Source organism: Lemur catta, chromosome 3 (assembly GCF_020740605.2).
Source record: "Lemur catta isolate mLemCat1 chromosome 3, mLemCat1.pri, whole genome shotgun sequence".
Classification (NCBI taxonomy): Eukaryota; Metazoa; Chordata; class Mammalia; order Primates; family Lemuridae; genus Lemur; species Lemur catta.
This window is the reverse complement of record NC_059130.1, coordinates 111372655-111397399: the sequence shown is the minus strand read 5'-3', so window position 1 is coordinate 111397399 and position 24745 is coordinate 111372655. Positions and strand designations below refer to the sequence as shown.

The 24745-nt window shown below is 61.1% G+C and overlaps 1 protein-coding gene across 2 annotated transcripts; it reads right to left on the bottom strand.

The window, feature by feature from the left end:
* Positions 1-284: 284 nt before the first annotated feature.
* On the bottom strand, positions 285-24082 carry WNT4 (Wnt family member 4). Of its 2 annotated transcripts, none has more exons than XM_045548463.1 (5): positions 23783-24082; positions 9798-10033; positions 1730-1861; positions 1499-1641; positions 285-857 (listed from the first exon to the last, which is right to left on the bottom strand). In XM_045548463.1, exons 1-5 carry the CDS (start codon positions 23857-23859, stop codon positions 390-392), a joined length of 1056 nt encoding a protein of 351 aa, XP_045404419.1. In that variant the 5' UTR covers positions 23860-24082; the 3' UTR covers positions 285-389. The 2 variants fall into 2 exon arrangements, with proteins under 2 accessions (XP_045404419.1, XP_045404420.1); XM_045548464.1 differs by having other exon boundaries at positions 285-758; positions 23783-23897.
* Positions 24083-24745: the final 663 nt, after the last annotated feature.

The window sequence follows — 24745 nt, the reverse complement described above, 5'->3', positions numbered from 1 at the left end:
GGGCTGTGACTTCCATCGCGATGGCACCTATTTTCCCTGCCATGGGGCCACCTCTGATACTCCTCATTACCCACCTAAGTCTGCAAGTAGAAAAGTGGACACAGATAACATCCGAGTGGTCAGTGGCAGCCACATGTGGACAGCCAGAGGCACGAGCCAGGTCCCTTTGGTCAGTGGCAGCCACAAAGGCCCAGGCTTTGGGGAGGCCCCAGTTGGTGCCCTTGGGGTTGCCTGCCTGGTTTTGGCAATAAATAACATGAGGACCCAAAAACCAAACCAAAACAAAAAATACAACCAGTATCTCTTGGGGGAGGTGGTGGGAGAATGTTTAAATTATCGGCCTTCCCCGGGCCACGAGGTGGTTGTTGGGCGCAGGGCGGGGCAGGCGGTCACCGGCACGTGTGCAGCTCCACGAGCCGCTGGCACTGCCGGCATTTGACGAAGCAGCACCAGTGGAACTTGCAGCTGCAGCGTTCGGCCAGCTCTACCTGTGCTGTGTGGAAGCCACGGCCACAGCACAGCAGCTCACAGCCGTCGATGGCCTTGGACGTCTTGTTGCACGTGCGGCCCCTCGTGCCCAGCACGCCGCTGCGCATGTCCTGCTCGCAGAAGTCTGGGCTGGGCTCCAAGTACACCAGGTCCTCGTCCGTGTGCGGCTTGAACTGTGCGTTGCGCGGCACCAGCGCCCTAGAGGAGCCCACGCGGCGCGGCTCCACCTCGGTGGCTCCGTCAAACTTCTCCTTCAGTGCGTGGCCCACCTGGCGGAAGGGCGGCACGGCTCGCCAGCACGTCTTTACCTCACAGGAGCCCGACACCCCGTGGCACTTGCACTCCACCCGCATGTGTGTCAGGATGGCCTGCGGGAGAGGGCAGCGGAGAGCGGCCGTGAGGGGCTGGTGGTGGCAGCTGGGAGGGGCGTGGGGGCTGACGGGGAGCACAGAGCGGGCCCACAGGATCAGGGTCCCAGGCTGGCACTGCACAGATGTACCCACTTGCTTCCTCTGTATTAAGCACGTACTGTATGCTGCCACGCTGGGCTGGTAGGCAGTGTTGGGGACAGATGAACAAGATACTGTCCCTGCGCTTGGGGCACTCAGAGTTATTGGAGGAGAGACACGAGGGGCAGCGTCCTATGAAACAGTGACAGGTGGTGTGATGGGGAGGACGCTGCCCTGAACCTCGGCAGGAACCTCGGCAGTCGGCACTGAGGAGGCAGCTGGTGTCACAGGCGCGTGATCTCTGCGGTGGCACAAAGGAGTTCAAACCCTAGCTCTGCTGCTCGTTTGGGGCTTGTGTGTGTGACAGGGTACGTATGGGGCCACGCGCACTGCTGTGTAACACCTGCCCACCTGTCTGCTCCCCCGTCCTGCACCCCCCTGGCCTATAGAAGGTGCTGGTGCTGGTGAGGACCTGAACAAAGTAATGTCCAAGTGGCTGTATGCGGCGGTGGAGTGCCGCGGGGCCCTGCCGCGCCATCCCTACCGCACGGTGGCCCTACCTTTCTGCCGGCCTCGTTGTTGTGGAGGTTCATGAGGGCCCGGCTGGACGAGGCCCCCTTGCTCCTCTCCCGCACGTCCACGAACGACTGCGAGAAGGCCACGCCGTAGGCGATGTTGTCCGAGCATCCCGACCACTGGAAGCCTGGGGCGCAGGGCACAGGGAGGGCCGCGGGTGAGTGAGGGCCAGGCCCGGCCCTGCCCGCCCACTCTGACCCCAGCCCCGCACCTACCCTGCGGGCTGACCCCGTGTACTGTCCGGTCACAGCCACACTTGTCCAGCTCCCCACTGCTGCACGCCCGCGTCACCGCGAAGGCCACACCTGCCGAAGAGATGGCGTACACGAAGGCCGCCTCCCGAGTCCCTGTGGGAGGCAGAGGGAGGGCAGGGCTGGGTCCCAGGCTCCTCCCCGCACCCTGCTTTGCAGGAGGAGGGCCCCCGGGGCCCCCTGTGCTGGAGGGAGCCAGAGGTGGGAATCACGTGCCAGGCGCGAGCTAAAGCCACTTCCTCCACCCCCGGCGCTTCCCACGCGCTCGCTGATCATTCCATCCTCACAACCACTCCGTGAGGCCAGTGCTGTCATTATCCCCATTTTACAGAGAGGTTAGGCGGCTTGTCTTGTCCGAGGTCACACAGGGCGCGGCTGAGACAGTGTCGGGGTGAGCGCCTGCACTCCCAGCTCCTGTGGGGTACTGCGCTCACACTCTGTCCAGAAGGGAGTGATGTTCACCGCATGTTATGGAAGACCAACAGGCTTGACGAGGTGAAGTGACAGACTGGGGGGCTGGACTGCACACCCGGGGGTGGTTTCCTCTTTTGGCTTGTTCCCTCACTGGCCCCATTGGGTCCAGAGGGGGTCCCCATCTCATGAGCCTGCCCCGGCCCTTCCTCGCAGGCTGGGCCCGTTTTTGCTCCCACTACTTAATCCCTGCTGTAGCTGATTAGGGGACGCCTATTCTGGGTAAGCTCGGGGCTTTCTTTGTTCCCTTTCACACGTGTCGAACTGCAGGTTCAGGGGGGAACCGATCTGATCCCAGTGTCCCAGCCAGGAAGCGACAACCAGGCCTTAAGCACAGGCCTGTCCACCTCTGCCCAGGCCGTCTCTGTTTTGGTGTGGCCCTCAGGCCCTCGTGTCCTGCCTGAATGGATGTTTTTATCCTCCTAGGAGCTGTGCCTCGGGGTGTAGCTGTTGTGGACTCTCTTTCTGGGGGCGGGGAGTGTGTGAGCAGAGCGCGGCTGGCTGGGTGTGCGGCGACCAGACAGCAGCCCCTGCTCCTCTCCCGGCCCTGTGAGGGCCTCTGTGTGCTGTGACTGTCCTTCTGTCTCTCGCCGGACTGTCTGTGTCCGCAGGAGCGGAGGGGGCAGGCTTTGGCCCCGTGGTTGGCAATTACCTCTGCGACACCCAGGCCTGTGCTCTCGGCTGCCCCGGGGAGCAGTCACCGTGGTCAGATGGGAACAATCACCTCCTCTGTGCCCATGTCTGTGGACAGAGGCAGCAGAAGCCGAGCACTGGGGTGGAAGGCGGCTCAGTCCCGACCACTCGGGACGCCCTGGTTCGGCCTTTGAGCTGGGGATAACGCCCACCACCCACTCCACTGCCCACTCACTGCCCTCGGCTTGGCCATTTTGGGCCAGCGTTGGGGGGCTTGGCTGGAGCAATGGAGCCTCGACAGCCTGAGATGGAATCTTATCCAAGTTAATCGAGGTTAATAGCAGGATCGTGTTGGTTGGTTTTATGCTGTGGCCGCCCAAAGAGAGACGACTTCGGTTTCTGGTATTTCTGGTATTTCCAGGCCTGAACCAGCACAGATCTTTGCCCCCAAGACCAAGGGGGAAGGGAAGGCAAAGCAGGAGATGGGGCAGATGGGACTGGTGGTGGCCTCAGCCTGGGCGGGTGTGGTCCCTTCTCTGCTGCTCTGGGCTCTCAGGCCGCCCCGCCCGACCCCAGGTACACGCTGATCCCCACTGTGTACTGGGGGTCCCTTGGGTGCAGGGCCCCTGGGAACATCCATCCACAAGACTCCAGGTCCCTCTGCCCTGGCCTCAGGGGAGCAGGACACTGGTTTTCTCAGCTTGGGAGTGGGCCTGGAGGAAGAGATTCTGGAAGAAAGATAATAATAACAAGAGCTAAAGCTTGCAGAGAGCTTACTACAGGCTGGGCACTTTACATATATTCATTTATATACCTGTCAGAATAACCCTATGAGGTAGATACTTTTAATCCTCCTTTGACAAATGAGGCAACTGAGGCACTGAGTGGTGAAGCGGCTTATCTGACACACCCAGCCAGGAAGGGTGGAGCCAGAGTCTCAACTCAGTCTGGCCCCAGAACTCTCAACCTGGACACTCTTCTGCCTCACAGAGTCCCCGAGCCCTGGGCACACACATGCAGGCAAACTCCCACCTCCCATGACGAGCCTAGAAGGGCATCCTCAGGTCTACCCCAAATATCACAAGCCCAGTTTGTTCTTTCTTTCTCTGTTCTTTAAGAGACAGGGTCTTACTCTGTTGCCCAGGCTAGAGTGCAGTGGCGTCATCACAGCTCACTGCAACCTCACACTCCTGGGCTCAAGTGATCTTCCTGCCTCAGCCTCTCAAATGGCTGGGACTACAGGTGTGCCCCACCACGCCTGGCTAATTTTTCTTATTTTTTTTATAGATGGGGTCTCTCTATGTGGCCCAGGCTGGTCTCAAACTCCTGGGCTCTAACACTCTTCTTCCCTCAGCCTCCACAGTAGCTGGGGCTACAGGCTCATGCTATCACACTCAGCTAATTTTTAAAAATTATTTGTAGAGATGAGGCCTCGCTTTGTTGCCCAGGCTGGTCTTGAACTCCTGGCCTTAAGTGATCCTCCTGCCTCAGTCTTCCAAAGTGCTGGGATTATAGGCGTGAGCCACTGCGCTTGGCCTCTGTGGGTTCTTTAATGGGGGATGGTGAGCAGTTGGCGTCTGTGCTCAGCACAGGAGGCCCCAGAGGTCCTGGAAGGTGTGGGCAGGCCTCTGTGCCCCTAGCGCTGACGACAGCGGCTCCTCCAGCCTTGTCTAACTGGCCCTGAGTTCCAGCCCTTTGACTGTAGTGCCATGGCCCTTCCCAGCTGCTCACCTCTGCCCGGATGCCCAGGCTGGAGCCCTGCTTGCTTGTGGAAGACCTAGCAGGGCCTGCTCTCCCGAGGGGCCACTCAAACACGGAAAAAGAACTATGGTGTGCCTGGGAGTGTGGCAGCGGGGAGTTCCCCAGCAAGGTGGCAGATCCTGCGCCCTGGTCAGGGGCTTTGCCTGCTCCAGCTGTAGGAGGAAGGCAACCCTCACCTCGCCTTTTCCTGGGCCAGGGCAAGGCAGGGCTCTCTAAGGTGCCAGCGACTGCCCTGCAACCTCCTTCCTTTTCCATGCAGCCATTTGCCCTTTCCCACACCCAGCTCCTTGCTTCCTGCTAGTTCTCCTTCCCAGAGCGGCCCCATTCTCTGACTCCACAGGTCTAAATCCTGTATGTCCTCTGGGTCCGGCCTCCACGCCATCTTTCCCAAGGCTGCCTGTGGTTGGGGATTCACAGTTGTCCTGTAGATCCAGTAACAGCTACTCCTTTTGAGGGCCTACTGAGTGCCCGGGCCTTCCCCTAAGCTGTCCTGACAACCATAGCAATCAGGTGTGTGCAGCTCTGCTCTACAGAAGAAAAAGTCGGGCTCAGTGGCTGCCCGAGGTCCCTCAGGCAGTAAATGGCCAGGCGAGGACTGGAACCGAGGCCTGTCTGACTCAAGGCTCCTCAGAGCACATCACTTGCCATGTCTCTCCCAGGTGTTGGAAGGAAGGACGCTGGGCAGGAAGGGTGTTTGGAGGAGAAACAGCTGAAGCTGAGATGGGCTGGCAGGGAAGCCCTGGGCATGGTGACCTCCTGGGCGCCGGGGTGGGTGTCCTGGTGGCGGTGGGGCAGACAGGCACCGTCTCCCAGAAAAACCTTCCCCCATCTTCCAGCCTCTCCCTTCCCCAGTTGCCTTTTCAGTTTCCTTTACTCTCCCTGGATCTGCAAACGCCTGCCTTTTCTTGAAACCACCTCCAGGAAGCTCTTTGGATTTAAGAGACAATGTAGGAAGGAATAAGGGCTTTGGAGCCAGACAAGGTTGTGTTAGATTCTCACTAGTGGTGTGACCTTCCTCTCCGAGTCTTGTGTCCCCAGCTGTAACATGGGGGTAGTAAAGCTACCCGGCAGCCCAGACCTCGCGCCTATCCACGTCCCCTCCCACCATCGTGAACTTCCCGGGACTCCAGGCGCTCCTGTGTGTTTGGCCCCTGCAGCCTCCAGAAACTCCTGGTCTGAAAGTGTCTCTGGGGTCCCCTCCTGCTCAGATCTCCTGTAACTTGTCTGATGGCATCAAAAGGCTGGCCAGAGAGGCAACCCAGCAGGAGGAATGCTCTCCCCCTCCTCGGGTCAACGTGATGCCAATATTGAGGATAAAGGTGGGAACAGGGGTTTCAGTGAGGCGCCGCCCAGGACTGCAGAGCGTCTGCGTCCTATGTCCAGCCTGGAGCTTCAGTCAGCAAGGCGCCCTGGGTGGTTTGACACGTGGGGGGCGACAGACGGGCCTGGGCGTGAACCCTCACTTTGCTACGGCACCACGTGGCCAGCGTACCACTCGGCCTCCCGACCACGGCAGTCAGAGCCCGACGGGGCCTCGGGGCTCATCAAATCCCCTCTCGGGACAGGGACTCGCTCGAGGTCACAGAAGGAGGTGTGATAGCCAGGAGGAAGCCCGGTGTCTGCAGGTGGAAGAGAGCAGGAGGGTTTTATCGCCTTCCCTACCTCCCCGACCCTGCTCAGGCCAGCGCGCCCCTGGCCTGGACATCGTCGCCAGGCTCCGGCCTCCTCCCACCCAGGTATTTATCGGTTGCCCACAGGTGTATGTGCTGTTCTAGGCCCGGGGATGAAGCGGTGACTAAAACATACAGAGGCTGTCCCGTATCTGGCCCTGAACACCGGCTCAGCCGGGAACTGCCACCTCCTGCCTTCCCAGCTGCCCTGGACGCCACCTTTACCAAATTTCTGGTAGATTTTCAGCCTGGAGCACACAGTTTGGCCCTAAATTACACGCTGGCCTCCTTGTCCATCATCGTTTCACCGTCCGTCTTGCCTTTGGAGGCCAGCAGCGGGGGGAGTGCAGGGTTGAGGCCATGAGGCCTGGGGTGACGCCCCCGCCCAAGCCCTGTGGGCCCACTCAGCCCTTCAGAGAGGCCTAGGAGGCTGGTCCTGGGATTGTCCCCATTTTGCAGGACGAAGCACACAGAGATGGCATGGGCCTTGCCCCGGGTCTCACAGCCCAGGATGCGGGGCTGTTGCCCTCTGCTTGCCGAGCCTCCTCTCTCAGCCGTGGCCCGAGGACGGCACTGCAAACTCAGAGTTGGCGTGAGGATGATGTCACAGGAGCCGGCACACAACAGGACCCCAGCAAACGGGGCTCCTTCCTGCTCTGAGAATGGCCTGGAACCTGGGTGGGAGCTGTTAGCTCTGTCCTGCTCCACGCCCGAGGCCGTGACCCCAGCCCGGCAGCCCACGCATGCGAGCACCGGCCCAGCCCCCCAGTCCTGAGAGCCGGGGGTGTGGGGGAGGCCTGCACAGGCTGCTGCACGTGACAGCAGCTGGTGACAGTGGGTGCCCTTCTCAGGTCGGGGTCTACACGAAACGCGTCCCACACACTAAGTCACGGGACCTTCGTGACAACCCAGGAGGTAAGCACGAGTGCGGTGTCATTGGCAGGTGAGGACACCAAAGCTCACAGGCGTGAAGTCACTTGCCCGAAGTCATGCTTGCCCCACGCGCCCCCGTCTGCCTCATCAACCCACCCGGAGTTCCTGAGCGCGGCACTGTGCTCTCAGCCTCGGCACGGACAAGCGCCTCTGCCTCTCGCTCAGTGCAGTCAAACTAAGAGTTTTCCAAGAGGAGTTTCACTGGGGAAGAAATCCAAAAATACAAAGGTGAGGAGCTGGGTGAGTGGGAAGAGCTCAGACTCCCCCTGCAAACATGGCAGAGGTCTGCCGGTGTGACTGGCCTGGTCTCGGGGTCCCTTGACTCGGCCCCAGGGGATGGGACACTTGACCACGCCTCTCAGACTTTAGCTCAGAGCAGGTTCCGCCCAGGCCTGGTAGGATTCTCAGTGTCCCCCAGAACTTGCTCAGCCAGAGCTAGGTCCCCTCCTTGGCTGCTGCCCCCCAGGTTACGCTTGTCGACGGGTCCAGGGGACCCGTGCTGGCTTCAGGCCGGCATTGCCTCTGTGAGTCCTCGCCCCGACCTGCTTTCTGTCACTGGATGACATCAGCTGACCGTCACCTCCGTGCAGCTTCGCCATGTGCCGGGAAACAGGTAAATGAGCCCTCACTGTTGCCTTCGAAGAGCTCAAGACTTAGTGATGGGGGAGTGGGGTGGGAGGGAGATGTCACATTTCAGTCTAAAAGGTGTGACAGCAGCAGTACGAACACAAATGGTCTGGACAAAACTGTGTGTGCATCTAGATTTCTAGATCTCTGTATAAACAGAGAATAAATAATAAGGCAAATGGCTGGAAATGGAAACCGGTGGTGAATCTAGTAAAGAGGATGTAGGAGTTCCTTGTACACTTTTGCAACTTTTCCATAAGTTTGAGATTATATCAAAACAAAAATTGGCAACACAAAGGAACCCCACCCCCTCCATCGAGAACAAAGAGCTTTAGAGCCCATAAGGAAGACCTGGGAAGGCTTCCTGGAGGAGGGGACTGCTGAGCCCTTGAGAAGGGGCTTGCAGGTTTGGGGTAGAGGAGATAGCATGTGCAAAGGCGGGCTGTGTGCATGTGAGAGGCAGGTGTGGCACGTGAAACCTCGCCGGTCCATCCACCAATCCGCCCCAAACGCACTCTCCGAACACCCACTGTGTGCTGTTTGAGGCTGGCCCGGGGCCGTTGGCAGTGGCACCACCATCCCGGGAGACCCTCACTGCCAGGCTGCACGCTGAGTCTCTGCTGCTTTTCTAGAGAGGCGATGTTCAGCAATGCCAAGTGTGACCATGCCTTTTGGCCCCCGCCAGCTCCCAGGAGAATGGCTTCCAAATTTCTATCACAGTTGGTTTCCAACAATATCCAAATGGTTTGCCACAAGCCCAGCAGCCTTGGCCGTCCAGGACCATAGGTGCCAAGACAAAGGTTGGCCCGGCAACCCCCTCCTGCTGCCTGATCAAGTCAAAGGGCCCTGCTGACGGTTGGTGGCTCAGAAGTGTCAGTTTTACGCTCAGAAAGTAGAAGCAGAGGCAGCCGGTTTAGAGCACTTCCTTGAGGGCAGGGGCTTGGCTGGTGACCTCTGAAGGGGCCTTCTGGTTCTACAGAACACTCTCTGTGCCCTGGGCCACCTTCCTTTGGCTTAATGCCTTCTCGTGTCCCAGTCTCGGCGGAGGGCCTGCCTCCTCGGGAAGGCCTTCACTAGCACCCCGCCCTGGCCAGGGAGGCGCCCACAGACTCCCCTGCCCCCTTCGTCACGGCGTTTCCTCATTGTGGGTAAGAGCAGGATTGCTTGGGCGCAAGTCCTGGCTTTGCCACTTTCTAGTTCTGCGACCTTGGGCAAGTGACCTAACCTCTATGCGCCCCAGTTTCTTCATTTGCAGTATAGAAGCCCATTTCAAGGGGCCGGATGGGTTATTGTTACTTAAACCACTTAATACAGTGTCTGGCCCAGAGTTAGTGGCACAGGTGTGCAAGCTACCACCTGTGCTGTGGTTGTTTACTTGCCTGTCTCCCCACTGGACACCGGGCCCGAGAGGGTAGGAGCTGGGGGCTGTTCCTCCCTGACTCTCAGGGCCGGCCGTGCGGCAGGTGCTCCACGTGGTTGGTCAGGTGTACGAGTGCGGGAGGGGGCTCAGGTAGGAGGCTGAGCGCTAAGGTGGAAGGAGCACTAGGCTGGGGGGCTGGAGCCCCAGGTCCGAATCCTGCCTCTGCTTCTCCCCCTCTGAGGAGCCCTGGGCAACTCAGCCCTGCCCCTGCCCAAGCCTCGGTTTCCTCCTTCATCAGAGGAGGGTGGTGGCTCCTGCCCACTCTCCCACGGGACCAGCACTGACAATGCTGCACGAGCACAGGCAGCCTCTCGTCCCGCCTGGAGGAGCATCTGTCCCGGCCTCTGTCCCCCATCCCAGCCCGGCGTCCCCGGCACTCTGCGTTCTTTATGCCCTCGCTGCTTGGGCCCCGTGCTGTTTTGCATCAGAAATCACTTAGAACGGTCCGGCCACTCACGAGCATCTCATCTCCCTGGACGGGCCCTCCCCACGCAGCCCCCGCAGGCCCGGCCCTCACCTTGCGTCACCACCTTGCCGAAGACGGGCAGGGAGTCGAGCGTGGAGCAGTTCCAGCGCCGGTTCCGGAACTGGTACTGGCACTCCTCGATGGCCAGCTGGGCGCCGCGGCGCACGGAGTCCATGACCTCCAGGTTCCGCTTGCACATCTGCACCTGCCTCTGGATCAGGCCCTTGAGCTTCTCGCACGTCTCCTCCTCCGAGATGCTCCCCACTGACGACAGCTTGGCCAGGTACCTGGGGAGAGGGTGGAACGCGATGCAGAGCCCACCGCGCCTCTGCCCAGGCTGGGCCTCCGGGAGCTGCCTTGTCCCAGCGACCGGTCCTGGCTGCCGTCTGGATCCAGTGACGGGCCCTCCTCACCCGTTCTGGGGGGACCAAGAGCGTGGAAGGACGGTCTTCCACAAAAAGCCTCCGTCTCAGGTCAGGCAAAGCAGGCAGCAGCAGTGGGAGAGGAGCCGACAGAGCCCCTAGGGGGTCCCTCCCTGCCCTGGTGGGCCCTGCACCGGTGCCTGTGCCCCGGACATCGCCCCAGACCTGGCTGTGGGCCCCGACTGTTCTCAGTCGAGGAGGGGGAGGCTGGACCTGCTGTCTGCCCAGGGTCTCTCTCTACCCCCAGCCCCCGCCGGGCAGGAGCCCCAGGGACCTCGGTCCACCTTCGGGCTGCAGGGCCAAGATCCTCACTGCCAGCCACATCCTAGGGGCACCAGATGGAGCCTAGCATCACTGCTGTGGCATTTTGGAGGTGGGACGATGAGGGCAGGGAAGGCTGGGGGACAGAGGATGGTCAGGACGTGGGTGGTGGCTGGGTGGGGTGTGTCACGTGCTCCCCTATGCCCCTAGCGTTTTCACACCCTGAAGAGGTTGCCCCTCACAAGGTTATTGTTAGGGCCACAATCTAAACGAGGGAATTTACATGCAAGGGGTTGGGACTAGGTACACGTGGGAGAAGGGGTGGTAAGTGTTTCCACGTCAGTGGGGGACAGGAGAGAGCCACTGTTCACCGACCACCTCCTGAGTGCTGTGCACTGTGGCTGCGCTCTGTCCTGCTGCGTCCCCAGCCCAGATCCACGAGGGATCATCTTTACGCCCATTTTATGGATTCCAAAAGGAAGGCCAGGAGAGTGGCATGCCCAAGGTGACACAGATAGCAAGTGCCAGAGCCAAACTTCAAAATCCTCCAAATCCGTGCGTGGGCTTCCCCCTGCCTGTCCCCCTTGGCGGCATTCAAGGGGCCCAGGCAGGCTCTGCCCATCTAAGGACAGACGCTCTGTGATCTGGGCCAGGAGGTCAGGGAGCCTGGAGCAAGACGTTAAAGTGCCCATGGGGCGGGAGCAGAGCTGGGGAAAGGCGGTCCCCTCTCAGGGGAGGGGAACTCACATTCACTGAGCACTTACTAAGTGCCAGATACTGTTCAGAGAGGAGAAGTGACTGGCTCAAGGTCACCCCGCTCTTAAGGCCACACCTGGACTGGAGCCAGGTCTGGATGACCAGAGGCTTGTGCTCTAGCCCCTGCCCCTCGCCCGCCCCACCTTCCACCAACATCCCCGGCCAGGGCCGAGTGTGCCTGGCCTGCCCGGGAGGAGAGCTCGGTGTCGACTCTGGAAGGCCCCCCTTTCCGGTCAGTGGGAGACGCGTCTCGTCACCTCCTGGGCGGGGCTGCCTGGGGCAGGTTCTTGGGGGAGCTGCAGGGTGCGGAGAGTCACACGCAAGGAATGCTCCCCGACAGGTGGTCCGGTCCAGACCCCTCATTTTACAGGTGAGCACACGGAGGCCCAGGGGGGAGCTCCGGCCCTGGCTCCACCTTCAGCCTCGGCCACACAGGTCCGGGGCTCTGGACAAAGAGAGCAAGTGTCCTGCTGCCCTGGGCTCGGCAGCCCGCCAGGCCTCCCCTGGGGCTTGCTGGGCATACTGGGTCTTCCGAGGGCAGGGCTCTCCGGGGCTGCGGTGAAGCAGCTGTTGCATCTCATAAGGGAAGCTGCACAAACTTCTTGTCTGAGGAAGGACACGGGGAAGGTCACCGCTCTCTGGGCCTTGGTTTCCTCATCTGTAACACGGGGAAGGTACAGCTGGTTCTAAGTCCAGGCACTGGGTTCAGAGGCAAAGGGTCTGAAAGATGGTCTGACACGCGCCTGAGCCAGGGGGGCAGGAAGTCACCATTTGTTTGCTGAATGAAGGAACGAATGACGGTGACCAAATTGAAAAGTACCTAGAAAGTCTTATTAAAATATGGGAAATTTTTATGACGGAGATAATAAGAATAGTTAACTTTTATGGAACTTAGGAGTGGGCTAAGGACATTATTGCATTTAATCCTTCAGCAAGCCAATGAACCCCCATTTTAAAGAAGAGGAAACTGAGGCACAGACTGGTTAAGTAATTTGCCTTGTGTGCAAGGCCACACGGCCAGGGAGGTGGAGCAGGATTTGAACCTGGTTTTGCCTGACTTCACAGCCATTGGTAGAGACAATATTCTTTGTGTGGCTCAAAGACTAGAGTTGACGCCATGGGCAGAAGCTGCCGGGTGCTGGGTTCATCCAACCCAAGGATGCTGGCCGGGGCGCGGAGGGTGGGCCGCCTGCCTCCCCTGCCCTGCTGGTAGCAAGCAGCCGCGGGTTCCATGTGTCAGGCACAGGGAGGGCCGGAGTGACGGTTCTCAAATCTTGCTGTGCATTGGAAACGCCTGTGGGGTTTGTTGAAAGCAAAGGCACGTGGGCCCCACTCCAGGTGGGGCTCGGTGGGCATCAGAGTTTTAACACTCCGGGTGCAGCTGGGATGCCAGGCTGGCAGCAGCCGGGAGAGACTGGTGATGTTTCCTGCTAGCAGGGAGGCGCAGTGACTCTGGGACACTGCCCTCTCACTGCGGCAGCACCATCAGCCCCCCGAGACGGTCCCTGTCCCCTGGCAGAGTGGCCTGCACTGGCCTTCCCTATCTGTAAGTGGGGCGATGGTCCCCACCCCAGAGGGCTGCTGTGAGGAACAGATGTGATTTGACGTGCGATGCATCTGGCTCTCGGCTGGGCACGTCCCAGGTGCCAGGTAACTGTGAGGACCTCTCCCTTCCCTGGCAGCACGGGTGGGCACGTGGGAGGTGGGTGGTCTCAGGCTGAGGCCGTCCAACCTGCTCCCCCTGGCCTCCTGGGCTCCTTTTCTCCCAGGGGCCTCCCTGCCCCTCCCTTTCCTCCCCGCCAGGTCCTGTCCAGGGATGCACAGAGATGGCAGTGTCCCCCCCGCGAGCCCGAGCCTCCTGGGGGCAGACAAGGGTGGGAGGTGGCCGAGGGGCGGGGGAGGCCGCACCTAGAGGGGAGGGTGCCACCCTGCTCCTCAGCCCTCCTGCGAAGGGGTCGCCTATGGAGCCAGCCCCACCTGTCGCTCTTGGCCTGCAGGGGGCGCCAAGAGCCAGGCTACTGGCGGTGGGCCAGGCCCGCATTCGGGAGGCCACAGGTGTTCCTCAGTGGGGGGCAAAGTGTTGAAACGAATGTCGGATCCTTTCCTGCGCAGACCTGGGCTTGGCCTCTTGGGGAGAGTGGGGGACTCTATTCCCTATGGGACGTGAGGCACAGAGCTGGCCTGTCCCCAACTCGACTTCTGTTCCCTCTGCGTCTGGCCAAGGGGCCAGGTCTGGCTGTGCTGCTGGGCCCTGTCCTCTGGCGTTCAGGGGACCCCCAGGCAGGGGGAGCAGGCTGGGGGGCCTGGCTGAACCCCCTACCCACTGTGACCCTGGGCCTGTGTCCTCACAGCCCTTTCCCACTGTCAGTTGGGGGTCTTCCTTCCACCGGGGCCGGGGGTGGCCAGGCTGAGGGACGGAGCCCCTGCCGTTGAACAAGGAGCAAGATGGACCAGGAGAGCCGCCCACCCCCGCCCTAGGCTCAGAGCAGAGCGGGGGGAGCCGGGCTGAATGACAGTCGCAGGGGCTTAGGGTGAGCTGCTGGGCTGCCGTGGCCGTGAGTCACTGGGCCAGCTTCCAGGAAGGAGCTGAGCAACCTCTTCCGCTGGCACCAGTGCCCACCCCCCGCCCCTGCCTTCATCTGGCACGACAGCTGTCCCCTTCCGTGCACACGCGGCCCGGCCCCACCCACACCCCTGCTCCCCCAGACCCCGGGGGCTTGCCCGGGGACGGCTGGGTGCCGGGGCTGGGGAGCGGTAGGGACGCAGGCATCGCAGGCCCTTGCCCGCACGGTTGCTGCATGCGTGTCCTGGTACCCAGGCAGCGCCTGGCCACTTCACAGACGGGCAGGCTGAGGCCTGCAGAAGTGGAGCATGTGCCTGAGGGCAGCGCAGCCCAGCTCTGTCTCTCGGCTCTCTTCCCCCCAACTCAGCTGCCGACCAACCCTGTTGCAGGACAGGGGGGTTGGACTACCCTCAGCGCCACATCTGGCCCACGGCCTCCTCGGTGCCTCGCACAGGCACGATGCGGAGGTGTCCAGTAAATGCTCCCGGCATGGACAGAGCGCTCTGTCCTGCTGAGGTCCCCTCTGCTCACCTCCGGCACCGTGCTCAGGGCAGGGAATCTGGGGTGAGGGAGGGAAGTCGGGGCTGCCTTGCCTTTTGGTCTGCCAGGGGCTTGGAGACCTGCTGGGACGAATCGCCCCCCAGCGCCGTAGTGTGGCTCAACTTTTTCCCCAGAGACACGGGTGCTACTCGCTGACCCTCGGGCTGGGCCAGGCTCAAATGTCAATTGCACAAGCCATTTCTGGGGGTGACAGAGAGCCAGGGCAAGACGGGTGGGCCCGGCTTGTGGAGGGCCTTGGCCATCCTGCTGCTTCTCCTGTCCTGGACGCACTGCCCCAATTTAGGCTTCTTCCTGCCACTGCTGAGCGCAGGCTTAGCGATTTGCCACCTGCTGCCCCGGCCACCCAGGACTCTAGCCACGGCCATGCCATCGATCGAGTTACCCCACCAGCCCCTGCTGCCACTGCCAGCCAGCTCGTGCCCCGATCTTCTCAAACGGGGGCTGTGGGTCCTTCAGGCTCCTCCCAGGAGGCCCTCCCCGAGCCGGCCCGTGCCTGCAGCCTGCAAGGCTGGAGGGCCCTGGCCCTGCCAGGGAGATCAGATCCTCTCAGCCACCTGCTGTTTTCATTAGAAACTAAAATTAGCTGGGCTTGTCCCAAGCTTTCCCAGGTTTGCTTGCTTTTTTAAAAAAATATACAAATTCCTAGAGGAAAATCCGCACCTCTGCCACTCCTCTCGGCTCCTACTCTGCGCGTCAGGAGGAGAGGGGACGGGAAATAGCTGGAGCGTTTGGGAGGCCAAGCAGATCAGTGTCGTGGGTCCTGGCCCTGCGGGTGTCCAGGTGGGGGCTGGGACGCCAGCCCAGGCCTCTCCGCCCCCTCCCTGTGGCCTCCCTGCCTGCCCGGGCCACATTTAGAGCCTCCTCAGGAGCGGTCGTGCCTGCGATACCAGGGAGGAAGGAGGCCAAGTGGGCAGGAGAGGGAGCCGGAAGGAAATAGCGTCTGCTGAATACAGAGCTGCCTTGGGAGATGCGGGCCCGGGGGAAGACAAGTGACCACAAACCCCTCCAGGACTGTGTCCTTATGGGGCTGGGGCTGGTGGGAGGGGTACCTGTCCCCCAAGATCCTTACCACACCTCCACTGGCATTCAGGCCTTTGAACGTGTCTATAGCCACAGTCTTAGTGTCCTGCTTTCCTCCTTCCCATTGAGCCCCTGCCCCAGAGACCCTTGTCCTTGGGCATGGCAGGGACTGGGGACACCGGCAGACTGGGTTGGAATCCCGCCTCTATGTTACTTGAAGCAGGTGAATGGACACTTTTGAGCCTCAGTGTGTTCATCTATAAAATGGGGAGACTAGCAGTTCTCACCTAGGGAGGATTAAGTGAATTAAATGTGCACACGGTAGATGCTCTTCTTGTTGCAGAATTACTATATGACATCATTGTTAAGACCTTTGCCATCATTGTTGTCATCACCACTTTCTTCTCAAGGCCACTCTGCAGTCCCTTGAGCTGCACCCTCTGCTGGACCCCGGACCGGACCAGCGCTGGGTTCTGTTCATTTGTTTTGTTTCTGCGTGGCTCTCCCAGCCCTCTTAGGCCGCGGTCCCCAACATTTTTTACAGCTGAGCACACCAGAGAGGTGGGACATCCTCCTGTCGAGAATAGCGGGTAGCTTCAGCAGCTGTCCTGACTGCAGCTGTTTGACACTCTCTAGACAGTTTGCAGAGTTAGAAAGGTGTTTCCTGGTGACTCCGGCCTGTCAGTCGGACGCGGTGAGGGCTGCAGTGTGGGAGGTGGGGTGGAGGGGGTGGTACTGCTAGGAGATCAACAGCTGGGGACACCTCAGTGAGAACAGCAGGGACAGTGGCATCCAGGACAAGCTCAGGTGTGCCCAGGGACTTGGAGACCATGTGTGGGAATGGTAGCTGACCAGCAGCAGGGGACCTTATCGTCCCCAGTCACTTGTGCCATTCAAGCAATAGTCACATGTCTCAATATGTCCTTATTGCAACAACGCAGGGTTGGCCGGGCAGGTATTTTCGCCTCCATTTTACAGATAAGGAATCTGAGGTGTGTCTTTGAGGTCATGCAGCCTGTAGGGTGGTCAGGATTTGAAACCAGGTCATTGTGTTTCCTCAGCCTGGGACTGGTTGGTGAGGCTCCAAAGACCTGAGGAGGTGGCCCGATTCTTCCCTGGATGGTCTTTCTAGAGCCCCGTGTCTTTTCTGAACTACCGTGAGGGTGTCTGGGCTGCTTTCAGGAGTCCAGGCTGCGGGGGAGAGGATGTCTCCGTGGTTACGTGGCTGCCTGGACGGTGTCGGGGCCTGTGGTCTCTGTGGCTGTCAGAGCCGTGGAAGGTGTTGCTGCCCCTGGCCTGAAACCCCTGGAGGGGCAGTGGGTGGGGAGGGGCTGGCTTTGGAGACACTCACGGTGGGTCCTGGCTCTGCCAGGTGTTTGGGGGTGGGGGCTGCTGCCTTCACCCTTCTTCTTCCCAGCCTTAGCATGGTCCTCGGGCTCCCAATGCCCAGGTCAAGTTCTCTTGACCCCAAGTGCATTTCCCCAGCTGGAGAGAAACCATGGCCTCTTTTGGAGCCCACACCCCCACTCCTGCTCCTTGGGGGTCTCTTCCTCCTCTTCCTGTCTCCTGGGACCTGCAGCCCCTTTTACCCCTGTCCCCAGAAGCAAGCACTCCCATTTTCTGTCTTTTGGTTTCCCAGTTTCCATTTCTTCCCATATCCTGTGCCCCAGCCCCCCACATTTCACTCCTGAGGGTCTCCATGTCCCCCCCTTCCTGTTTTGGAGCCCCTACTCCCATTTCCCGTCTCTCTGCATTTGTTCCCAGGGAGCTGGTGGCCAACTCAGGGCCACCTCGGACCTGAGCTTGAATGGCCCCAGCACTGTGCCAGGAGGTGAGAACTCTCTTCCTCTCCCTGAGGCAGGTGCAGTCGTGGGGGTTGAGTGGGTGTCAGATTTAAGGCACCTCCTGACCTCACCTTGCCCCCTAATTTGCCAGCAGAGAGCTTTTCCTTTGCAAAGACCCACCCGATCCTTGTCCCCAGAGAGCCTTTCCTGCCCCGTGGCCACTGAACCATTGAACCGTCCTCCCAGCTCAGCTGAGGGAACCTGGGGGTGGGGAGCCGGGAGCGACGGTGAAACCCCAGCCGAGCTGTCCAGAGCCAGCGCTGGCTTCCAGGTTTCCAGTGAGTTCCTCGGCCCTGGCGGATCCCTTCCAGAGGCCCGATCCTGGAAAGCCCGTGGCTGAACCCCCAGCTGCACCCCAACCAAGGCAGGTGGGCAAACCTTGGTTCCTCCCTTGCTCCCTTGCTCATGGCCCCAGCAGAGAACGACTGGCTAGAGGCACAGGGCTGCAGGGCTGCTTTCATCTGCTGCACGGAAGGTTCTGGGAGGATAGTCAGGAGACCTGGGATGGAGTTCGGTTCTACCACCATGTGCCGTGTTGCCCTAAGTGTGGTAAGACCTCGGCATGTTCACATGGGGCATCCCAGCCACTCCCCTGCGCGGAGGCTCAGTGTCCCAGGGAGTGGGGTGAAGCTGATAGTCCCCGAGTACCCCCCTCACTCTGATGTCCTGAAGCCCAGGGTGCCAGGACAGCTGGGCGTCCCTGACTCAGGAGGGAATACTCTGCTGTCTGCAGCCCTGGGGGAAGAGTTGCTGCGATCCCAGGGCTTGCGTGTGAACAGAGTAGGCTCTAAACGGACCGTTCAGAGGCACCGCAGGAAAGAGGCCCCTCGAGTCCCTGCTGTCCTAACGGGCCTCCCAGAGGATCCATGTGAGCTGTCAGGAGGCTTCTTTGCTCTGAGGACATGTCCCTCCCTCCTTCCACCCACCTCCCTGCCGCTCTCTTCTCAGACCAGGTCCCCTCCGCTGCAGGGGTTCTGACTTGGCAGGGAACTTTTAAAACAGTTTGGTTTCAGTTTGCCAGGAGATGGGGTGGTGGGGAGGGCTTTGGATGGGGGACGGGGAGCTGGTGGGGTCACCGCAGGGAGCGAGCCTTCCCGAGTTTGGCTGAATCGCAGAAGATGCAGTTAAGGACTCAAGAGATAAAACCTGGCAACCCCTGTGGAAATCTGGAGAGCAACCACGGGTTGCGGCTCTGCCTTCCAGCTGGGCTTGCCGAGAGAACCAGCGGCAGCTCTTGCAAGCCCGCTGCAGCGGAGGGGTGACTGGAGGGGCTGCCACCCCCACCCCGGGCTCCCTGGCTAATCTGTGCCTTGTCGGCTCAGCCCAAGCCCCTCTTCCCAGAGGGAGGAGTGAGAGGAAGAGGCTTGGTGCAAATGCTCAGCTTTCCAAATGCACCCACAGGGCCGGACTTGGGCGAGTTTCAACAGGTTTGGGGAGCACTGTCTTGTCAGATGCTTGCTGAGTTGCTCAATTCCTAATCCAGGGTTGAGGGAAGAAAGTCAAACCATAGCAGACAGCTGGGTCGTGACTGCTGCCTGGGCAAACCCCTCGGGCACAGCCTGGTCCCGGGGCGCAGCGGGGGGAGTCGGGGTGGTGAGAAATGCTCAGCCCGGCTCTGAGGCTCCGTCCTAGCTGAGGAGGAGCAGAGCAGCAGATCTGCGGGTGACAGCCACACTTCCTGACAGCCACGGCTGCACCTTTAGTATCACCTGCACCTCAGGGCGGTCCCTCCTGTCCCTCCTACTCCAGGTCTTTGAAGATGGGCTACCATTTGACAACTTAGAACGCTCTGTAGTGAACAAGCCTGTCTTTCATTCATCCATCAAATACTGACTGAGCACCTGCTAGACGGCAGGCATGTGCCAGGCACTGTGAGGATATTCGGAGGTGTTTATGCCACAGCCTCGGCCTCCAGATGTTTATAACTTTGTAGAAGCAGGAAAGAAACCACCCCACTGGACTACAGCGATACAGAGTATGAAGCAGTTCTATGGGCAGGGGATGAGAATCATGAGATTTGGACATGTGACAGTAATTCAAGTTCAAGTCCTGCTTCTGACTTGCAGAATGACCTTGGGGAAGTCCCTGTACCTCTGGGCCTCTGAAGTGGGTCTGAAAGTATGTACACACACTCCTCTCTTCTGAAAGGTGGTAGGACGGGGAGATTGTGTGGTTCAAGCAGGATAATGGGGTGGAAGATCTTTGTAAACCATTGATTCTCAATGGGGGTAGCAGGTGATTTTGCCCCCCAGGGGACATGTGGCAATGTCTGCAGACATTTTTGTCACCCGGTGGGGGATGCTACTGGCATTTAGTAGGTAGAGGTCAGGGATGCTGCTAAATATCCTACAATGCACAGGACAGCCCCAGAACAAAGGGTTATCCAGCCCCAAACATCAATGGCACAGAGGTGAGAAGTCCTGGTGTGAACTATAAAGTGCGTGGGTGTGCTAGTGATTGCAGTTCACTGCCCAGAGCCCTGGAAGGAGCTCCAAGGAGATAGGTTTTCACTATTTAGAGGGGAGAGAGGGATCCTTTTAAGCTGGGGACCAGGGAGGCGATTCCTGGGGGAGACGGGCCACACCTTTACCTGTGGGGCCAGCACTGCACATCTGGGCTGGCTCTGCCCCACCCCTGCCCCAGACAGTTGTGTGCCAAGTGCCAGGCCGTACTCCGCCCACGACCAAGGGAGTCAGAAACCCCCGCTGGGCGAGCAGTCACACACCTGCGGGGACTCCGAGCCAGCACGGCGCGTGATGCCGCCTTCGCCTCCCCCACGGCGCTGAAGGGTGCTTTCAGCACCTCCTGTGGCCAGCCGGATTGGCCAGCGAGCCAGGCTAGGTTCTCCTGGCTCTGTGGGCTCTTGTGAGCAGGGAGGTGGCAGCCGAGGTCCCTACCTGTGTAAGATCACAGGGTCTGGGCAGGACAGTCTGGGATAAAACCGGGCTTGGGAGCGGCAGCCTGAAGTCCCGTTCTCTCCATCATTGCTATAAACAGGGACACGACCCCACAGCTCACTGACAGCAGCACTTGCTTATAGCAGCTGCCACAGCCCCCATTTCCAGCAGTGTGCCTGGCACCGTGCCAGCATGCTACCTCCAAGGGCTGACTCTTTCCTCCCAACCACCACTGCGTGCCATTTGCACCAATGGGCACCAACGGGTACCATTTTACAGATGAGGAACCTGAGGCTCAGAGAGGTTAAGTAACCTGTCTGAGGTCACTCAGCTGGGCAGTAGCAAAGCTGGGATGAGTCTCAGGGCTATCTGTCCCAGAGAGCCAGTTCTTAGCTACTCTGCTGGCCTGCCTTTGAGTGTAGCAAGGGCGGCTCCTCTCCCTTGCCTAGTCAGCTTCTGCTAGAGCCCCAGCTCAGCACACCATTGCCTTTCTCTGGGAAATCCACAATAATGAAACCTCAGCTTGTCTGTTCCCTAATTCTTCTCAGCACTTCCATCTGGGGTTCAGAACAATCTGTTGAGGACTGGGGCCCAGAGGGAGGAAAAGGCCCACCCAAGGCCACCCAGCATGTGACGCAGAGCTGGGACTGGAATCCATGTCTCCTGACTCCTGGCAGTTTCAGCGCTGGGGGGAACATTCAGACACATTTCTGAGCCCAGGTCCGTGGCAGGGCAGCCCCCTTGAGGGCACAGTCTAGGCTTCCACAGAGGGACTATTTCCATCCAGCCAGCCCTCCTTCAGTGGTGGGAGCTGCCTCAAGCTGTCAACTGGCTCCTGGTGCCAGATGAGAGTCTAATCAACAGCTTCCAGCTTCCCTGGGCTCGCCCAGGCCTCAGGCTGCACTCTCAGCTCCAGGCTCAGTCCTGCTTAACAGCTGCACGCAAGGACACCTGGCCTCCCCGCCAGGCCACCCGCCCTTCTAAGACAACAGACAGCACTGGCCTCTTGCAACCGGCCAGCCGACCCACCCTGGACCAAAGCCCACCTCCAGGTAGTGGCAGGGGAGTGGCACCCGGGCCTTGCCCCTTGGCGAGTGTGGCCAGCCGTCCTCTTGGGGCCAGGCATCCGGCGCGCCTCACACTTGAGAAGACCCAGCACCAGCTGCTACACCTGAGTGGACATCTGCCTGCCCAGAGCTTTTCCTTCCAGAGGCAGCTTCCGGGTCAGACTTTGGGCAATTACCTCTGTGCTCCCTAATCTTATATCTGTAAAATGGGATTTAAATATTGTCAGGATTTAGACAGTACAGTGGGAGTTGTGATAATAATTGCTATTGTCACGGTTCTACAACCTCCAGGCCAAGTCCCCTCTATGACTGCTCCGGGTTCCTGTCAACTCCCTCTCCTCTGACAGGGCATGCGCCCTGTCCCGCCCAGGTGTGCTCTTGCTTCTTATCCTGTCTTTCTGCCTAGACTTCAGGCTCCTTGGAGGCCAGGCTATGACATCTATTTCCCCCAGAGCTGGCTTGTCCCTGGCCATCTGGAGGTTGGATGGAGATTGATAAATACAACACCCACCCTTGACATGTGCCCGGAGTCTCCATCACAGCCTCTCTGGTTTGTGGGGTCCTGGGAAGCCCCTTGCTCCTCTTGCCTTAGGTTGAGCGGAGAGACCCTTGGCTGGAAGTTGGGGGTGGAGCAGGAGTGAGCTGGGTCATCCAGAGACCTGCTTCGTGGCAACCTGAACCATCACTGTTGCAGAGAACAGGTTTGCCAACCTCTCTTCTCCCTCCAGGCCGCCCCTCCTCACCCACCCCCCGAGACGAGACGCAGGCACTGAGAAGGAGCTGCTGGAATTCCCCACGGTTTGCGTGACCCTGAGCTGAGCCTGCCTTCCTGGCTGGGACTCTGGGCTAAAGGTGGCTAAAGGTGGGTCCCAACTCCGGGATGGTTTCAGGGAAGGGGGTATAGTGTCACTTCCTGGGAGTCAGAACACCTGGGTTCAGTTCTCAGCTCTGAGTTTTGGGCGAGTAGCTTCCCCTCCCAGGGCCTGTTTCCTCATCCATAAAATGAGCCATAAGACTAGATACTCCTGAAGGACTTTTCCACTGCAGATGTCGCTGTCTTCCCTAAGGCCTGTGTCAGACACTTTGATTGCCACTTTCTCCCCTGCTTTTTTGCAGCTTTCCAGGTGCTGGGCAGGGAAGACTCAGTTCTTGGTTCTCCTCATGCTGAGCCCTGTTTTGGAGACCCCAGCTCTGAGCCCAGGCTTGCAACAGTCAGCTCCAGGGATCCCAAGCTCCCCCAAGTCCAAACCGGCTCCCCTTCTCGGCTCTGCGAATCAGGCCCTACTCAGGGGGGTGGCCTGCAGGGGGCAGTGGGAGGAGGTGGAGGTATCCTGGTTTCTGTACACTCTACCGCCGCTCCTGAAGTGTTAATCAAATTAAGGCTCCAAGAAAAACAAAAGCTCCGCAGCCACTTTGGGCTGCCTTGGAGTCACTCGCTCTCAGAACAGCTGGGAGAATTCCACATCACCTCTGTCCCCCAAGCCCTGGGTGGCTCTGACCCCAACGAACACACACCCCTTCCAGCCTGAAGGGCCCCGGCTGGCCACAGTGACCTCATAGCAACAGCCATTGGACACTCTGGGCAATTTCATGGGAGATATTTGTTCTTTGGTCTTGATGCACAGAGAATTTTTTCCTCTCTCCCTGTCTCCATGGAAACCCCAGCTACACTGTTGGCGATCCCCCTTCCCACCCCATGCTTTTCAGATCAATATTGGAGCTTGGCTCCCCACTGGCTGCCCACAGCGGATGGCGGCAGAGCTCTGGGCAGGAGGGATTGGGGCCAGGGTTAAGCCTGGGGCTTGGGGAACCGTCACTGAAGGGGATGAAGGAAGGGTCCTCTTGCTCCCTGTTCACCCACCCACTGGAGCTCATCCCTTTAGCACTTCCGCCCCCCACCACTATAGCCTGCGTCCCCCCAGCGAACCTCTGCCCCTTCCCAGGAAGCCCCCCTGAGCACAGACCAGTCGAGGAGCAGCAGACAGGTCACCAGCGGTTACCACCCCGACCTCCTTAGGCGAGACGCAGGGAGGTGGGGGGCTGTTGCCCTCTTTAAGGTCTGGACGGAGTTTCTTCCTGCTCCAGGGAAAACCGAGGCCTGGCCAGCGCCAGTGCCGTCTCTGGGAGGCCCGGCGTCCTGGTCCCTTCCCTCCTATCCCCCGCTCCCGCCCCCCATGCAGAAACAGGTCCCTGCACGCCTCCAACCCAGCCCGCAGCGCGGCGCAGCTCGGCGCGGGGAGCTCGATCCCGGACTTCTCCGGATTAACCTGCTATTATGTCCCGGAACCCTTCCCTGCAATGGGCTTCCTCGGCGACCTGTCAGTCCCGCTGGGCTGTGCTCGGCGCCCAGCGCCCCTCCCGGGCCACCGCCCCGCGCTTGCACCCCTTGCGCCCTCGAGCACCCCGGGCCGCCTATGGGTGCGGACCGGACCCCGGCAGGGGGGGACCCGGGGTCTTCAGAGGGAGGCTCGGGCAGTGGCGGCCGCCGCGGAGCGAGCGAGCGAGCCTCCCGTCCGGCGGCCGAGACACCTGCCGGGCGCCCCCGCGCCCGCTGCCCCGCGCCGCCTGGCACCGGCCGCTGCCCCCGGGGCCTGCCCCGCCCCGCCCCGCCCGGCCCCGGCCCGCCCGGCCCCGGCCCGACTTACAGCCAGTTGCTCGCGGCGGCCGAGAAGACGGCGAAGACGAGGAGGCGCAGCGAGCGCAGGCACGAGCGGGGACTCATGGTGCCGCCGCGGGCGCCCGGCCGGGGGCAGCGGCTGCGGTCGCGGGGGGCCTCCCGTCGGGGCGGCAGGTGGGCGCCCCGCGGGCGGGCTGGGGCGCGGCGCCGGGCGCGGGCCGGGGCGCGCGCGGCGGGGCTCTGCCTCCGTGCCTGCCGGCCGCCTGCCCTGCCCGCTGCTGCGCCCGCTGCCCGGCGCGGACCAGACTGTCAGCGCCGCCCCAGAGCCGGGATGCGGCGGCGGCGGCGGCGGCGGCGGCGGCGGAGGCGGGCGGGCCGCCGGGGGGGCGGGCCGGGGGCGGGCCGAGGATGGGGTTACCTGGGCGGGCCCAGCGGCCCGGGACACCCCCCGGGGGCGGGCCGGAGCGGCGGCCGCAGCGGCCGCCCCAGCCCGCGGGACTGGGTTGCTCCGGGGCCTCCCCGGCCGGGCGCCCGGGAGGACTCGGGGCCGAGCCCGCTCCGGGCACGCCCGGCTGCGCGCCGCCTAGTCCGGCCCGGATAGAGGCGCGGCGATCCAGCTGCCCGGTCCCCGCCCGGGGCTTGGGGACAGGCGGGCACAGCTCCCCCAGCCCGCCGCTGCGGGCACTGCACCGCGGCCCTCGCTGTCCCCCTTCGCCCTCCGCCGGCGCCTCGGAGCCCAGACCCTGGCCCGACCGACCCGAGCGTGGCTGCCACTCGCGCGCACCCAGGCGCTTGCGCTCCAGGCACCGGGGAAGCGCGCCGGGACTCTCGGTGCCGCCGGGTCGCCCCCCCCGCCAGGCCCCTCCCTGTCCCCTGACCCGCGCGTTCTGCAGCCCAGCTCCTCCCTGGCGCTCACCTCCCTCCAGCCTTCCGGGAGCTGGACCGGGCCTCCCCAGCTTTGGGCAGCTTGGGACAGTGGCCCGAGACTGAG

What these genes read in the sequence shown, in the direction of transcription:
- WNT4 (XM_045548463.1), bottom strand. Translation starts at nt 23,859, where the DNA reads ATGAGTCCCCGCTCGTGCCTGCGCTCGCTGCGCCTCCTCGTCTTCGCC. An exon ending in CGGCAAGGTGGTGACGCAAG is followed by an intron (nt 1,862 to 9,797) that starts GTGAGGGCCGGG and finishes TGCCTCCCACAG; the next exon opens with GGACTCGGGAGGCGGCCTTC. An exon ending in ACACGGGGTCAGCCCGCAGG is followed by an intron (nt 1,642 to 1,729) that starts GTAGGTGCGGGG and finishes CCTGCGCCCCAG; the next exon opens with GCTTCCAGTGGTCGGGATGC.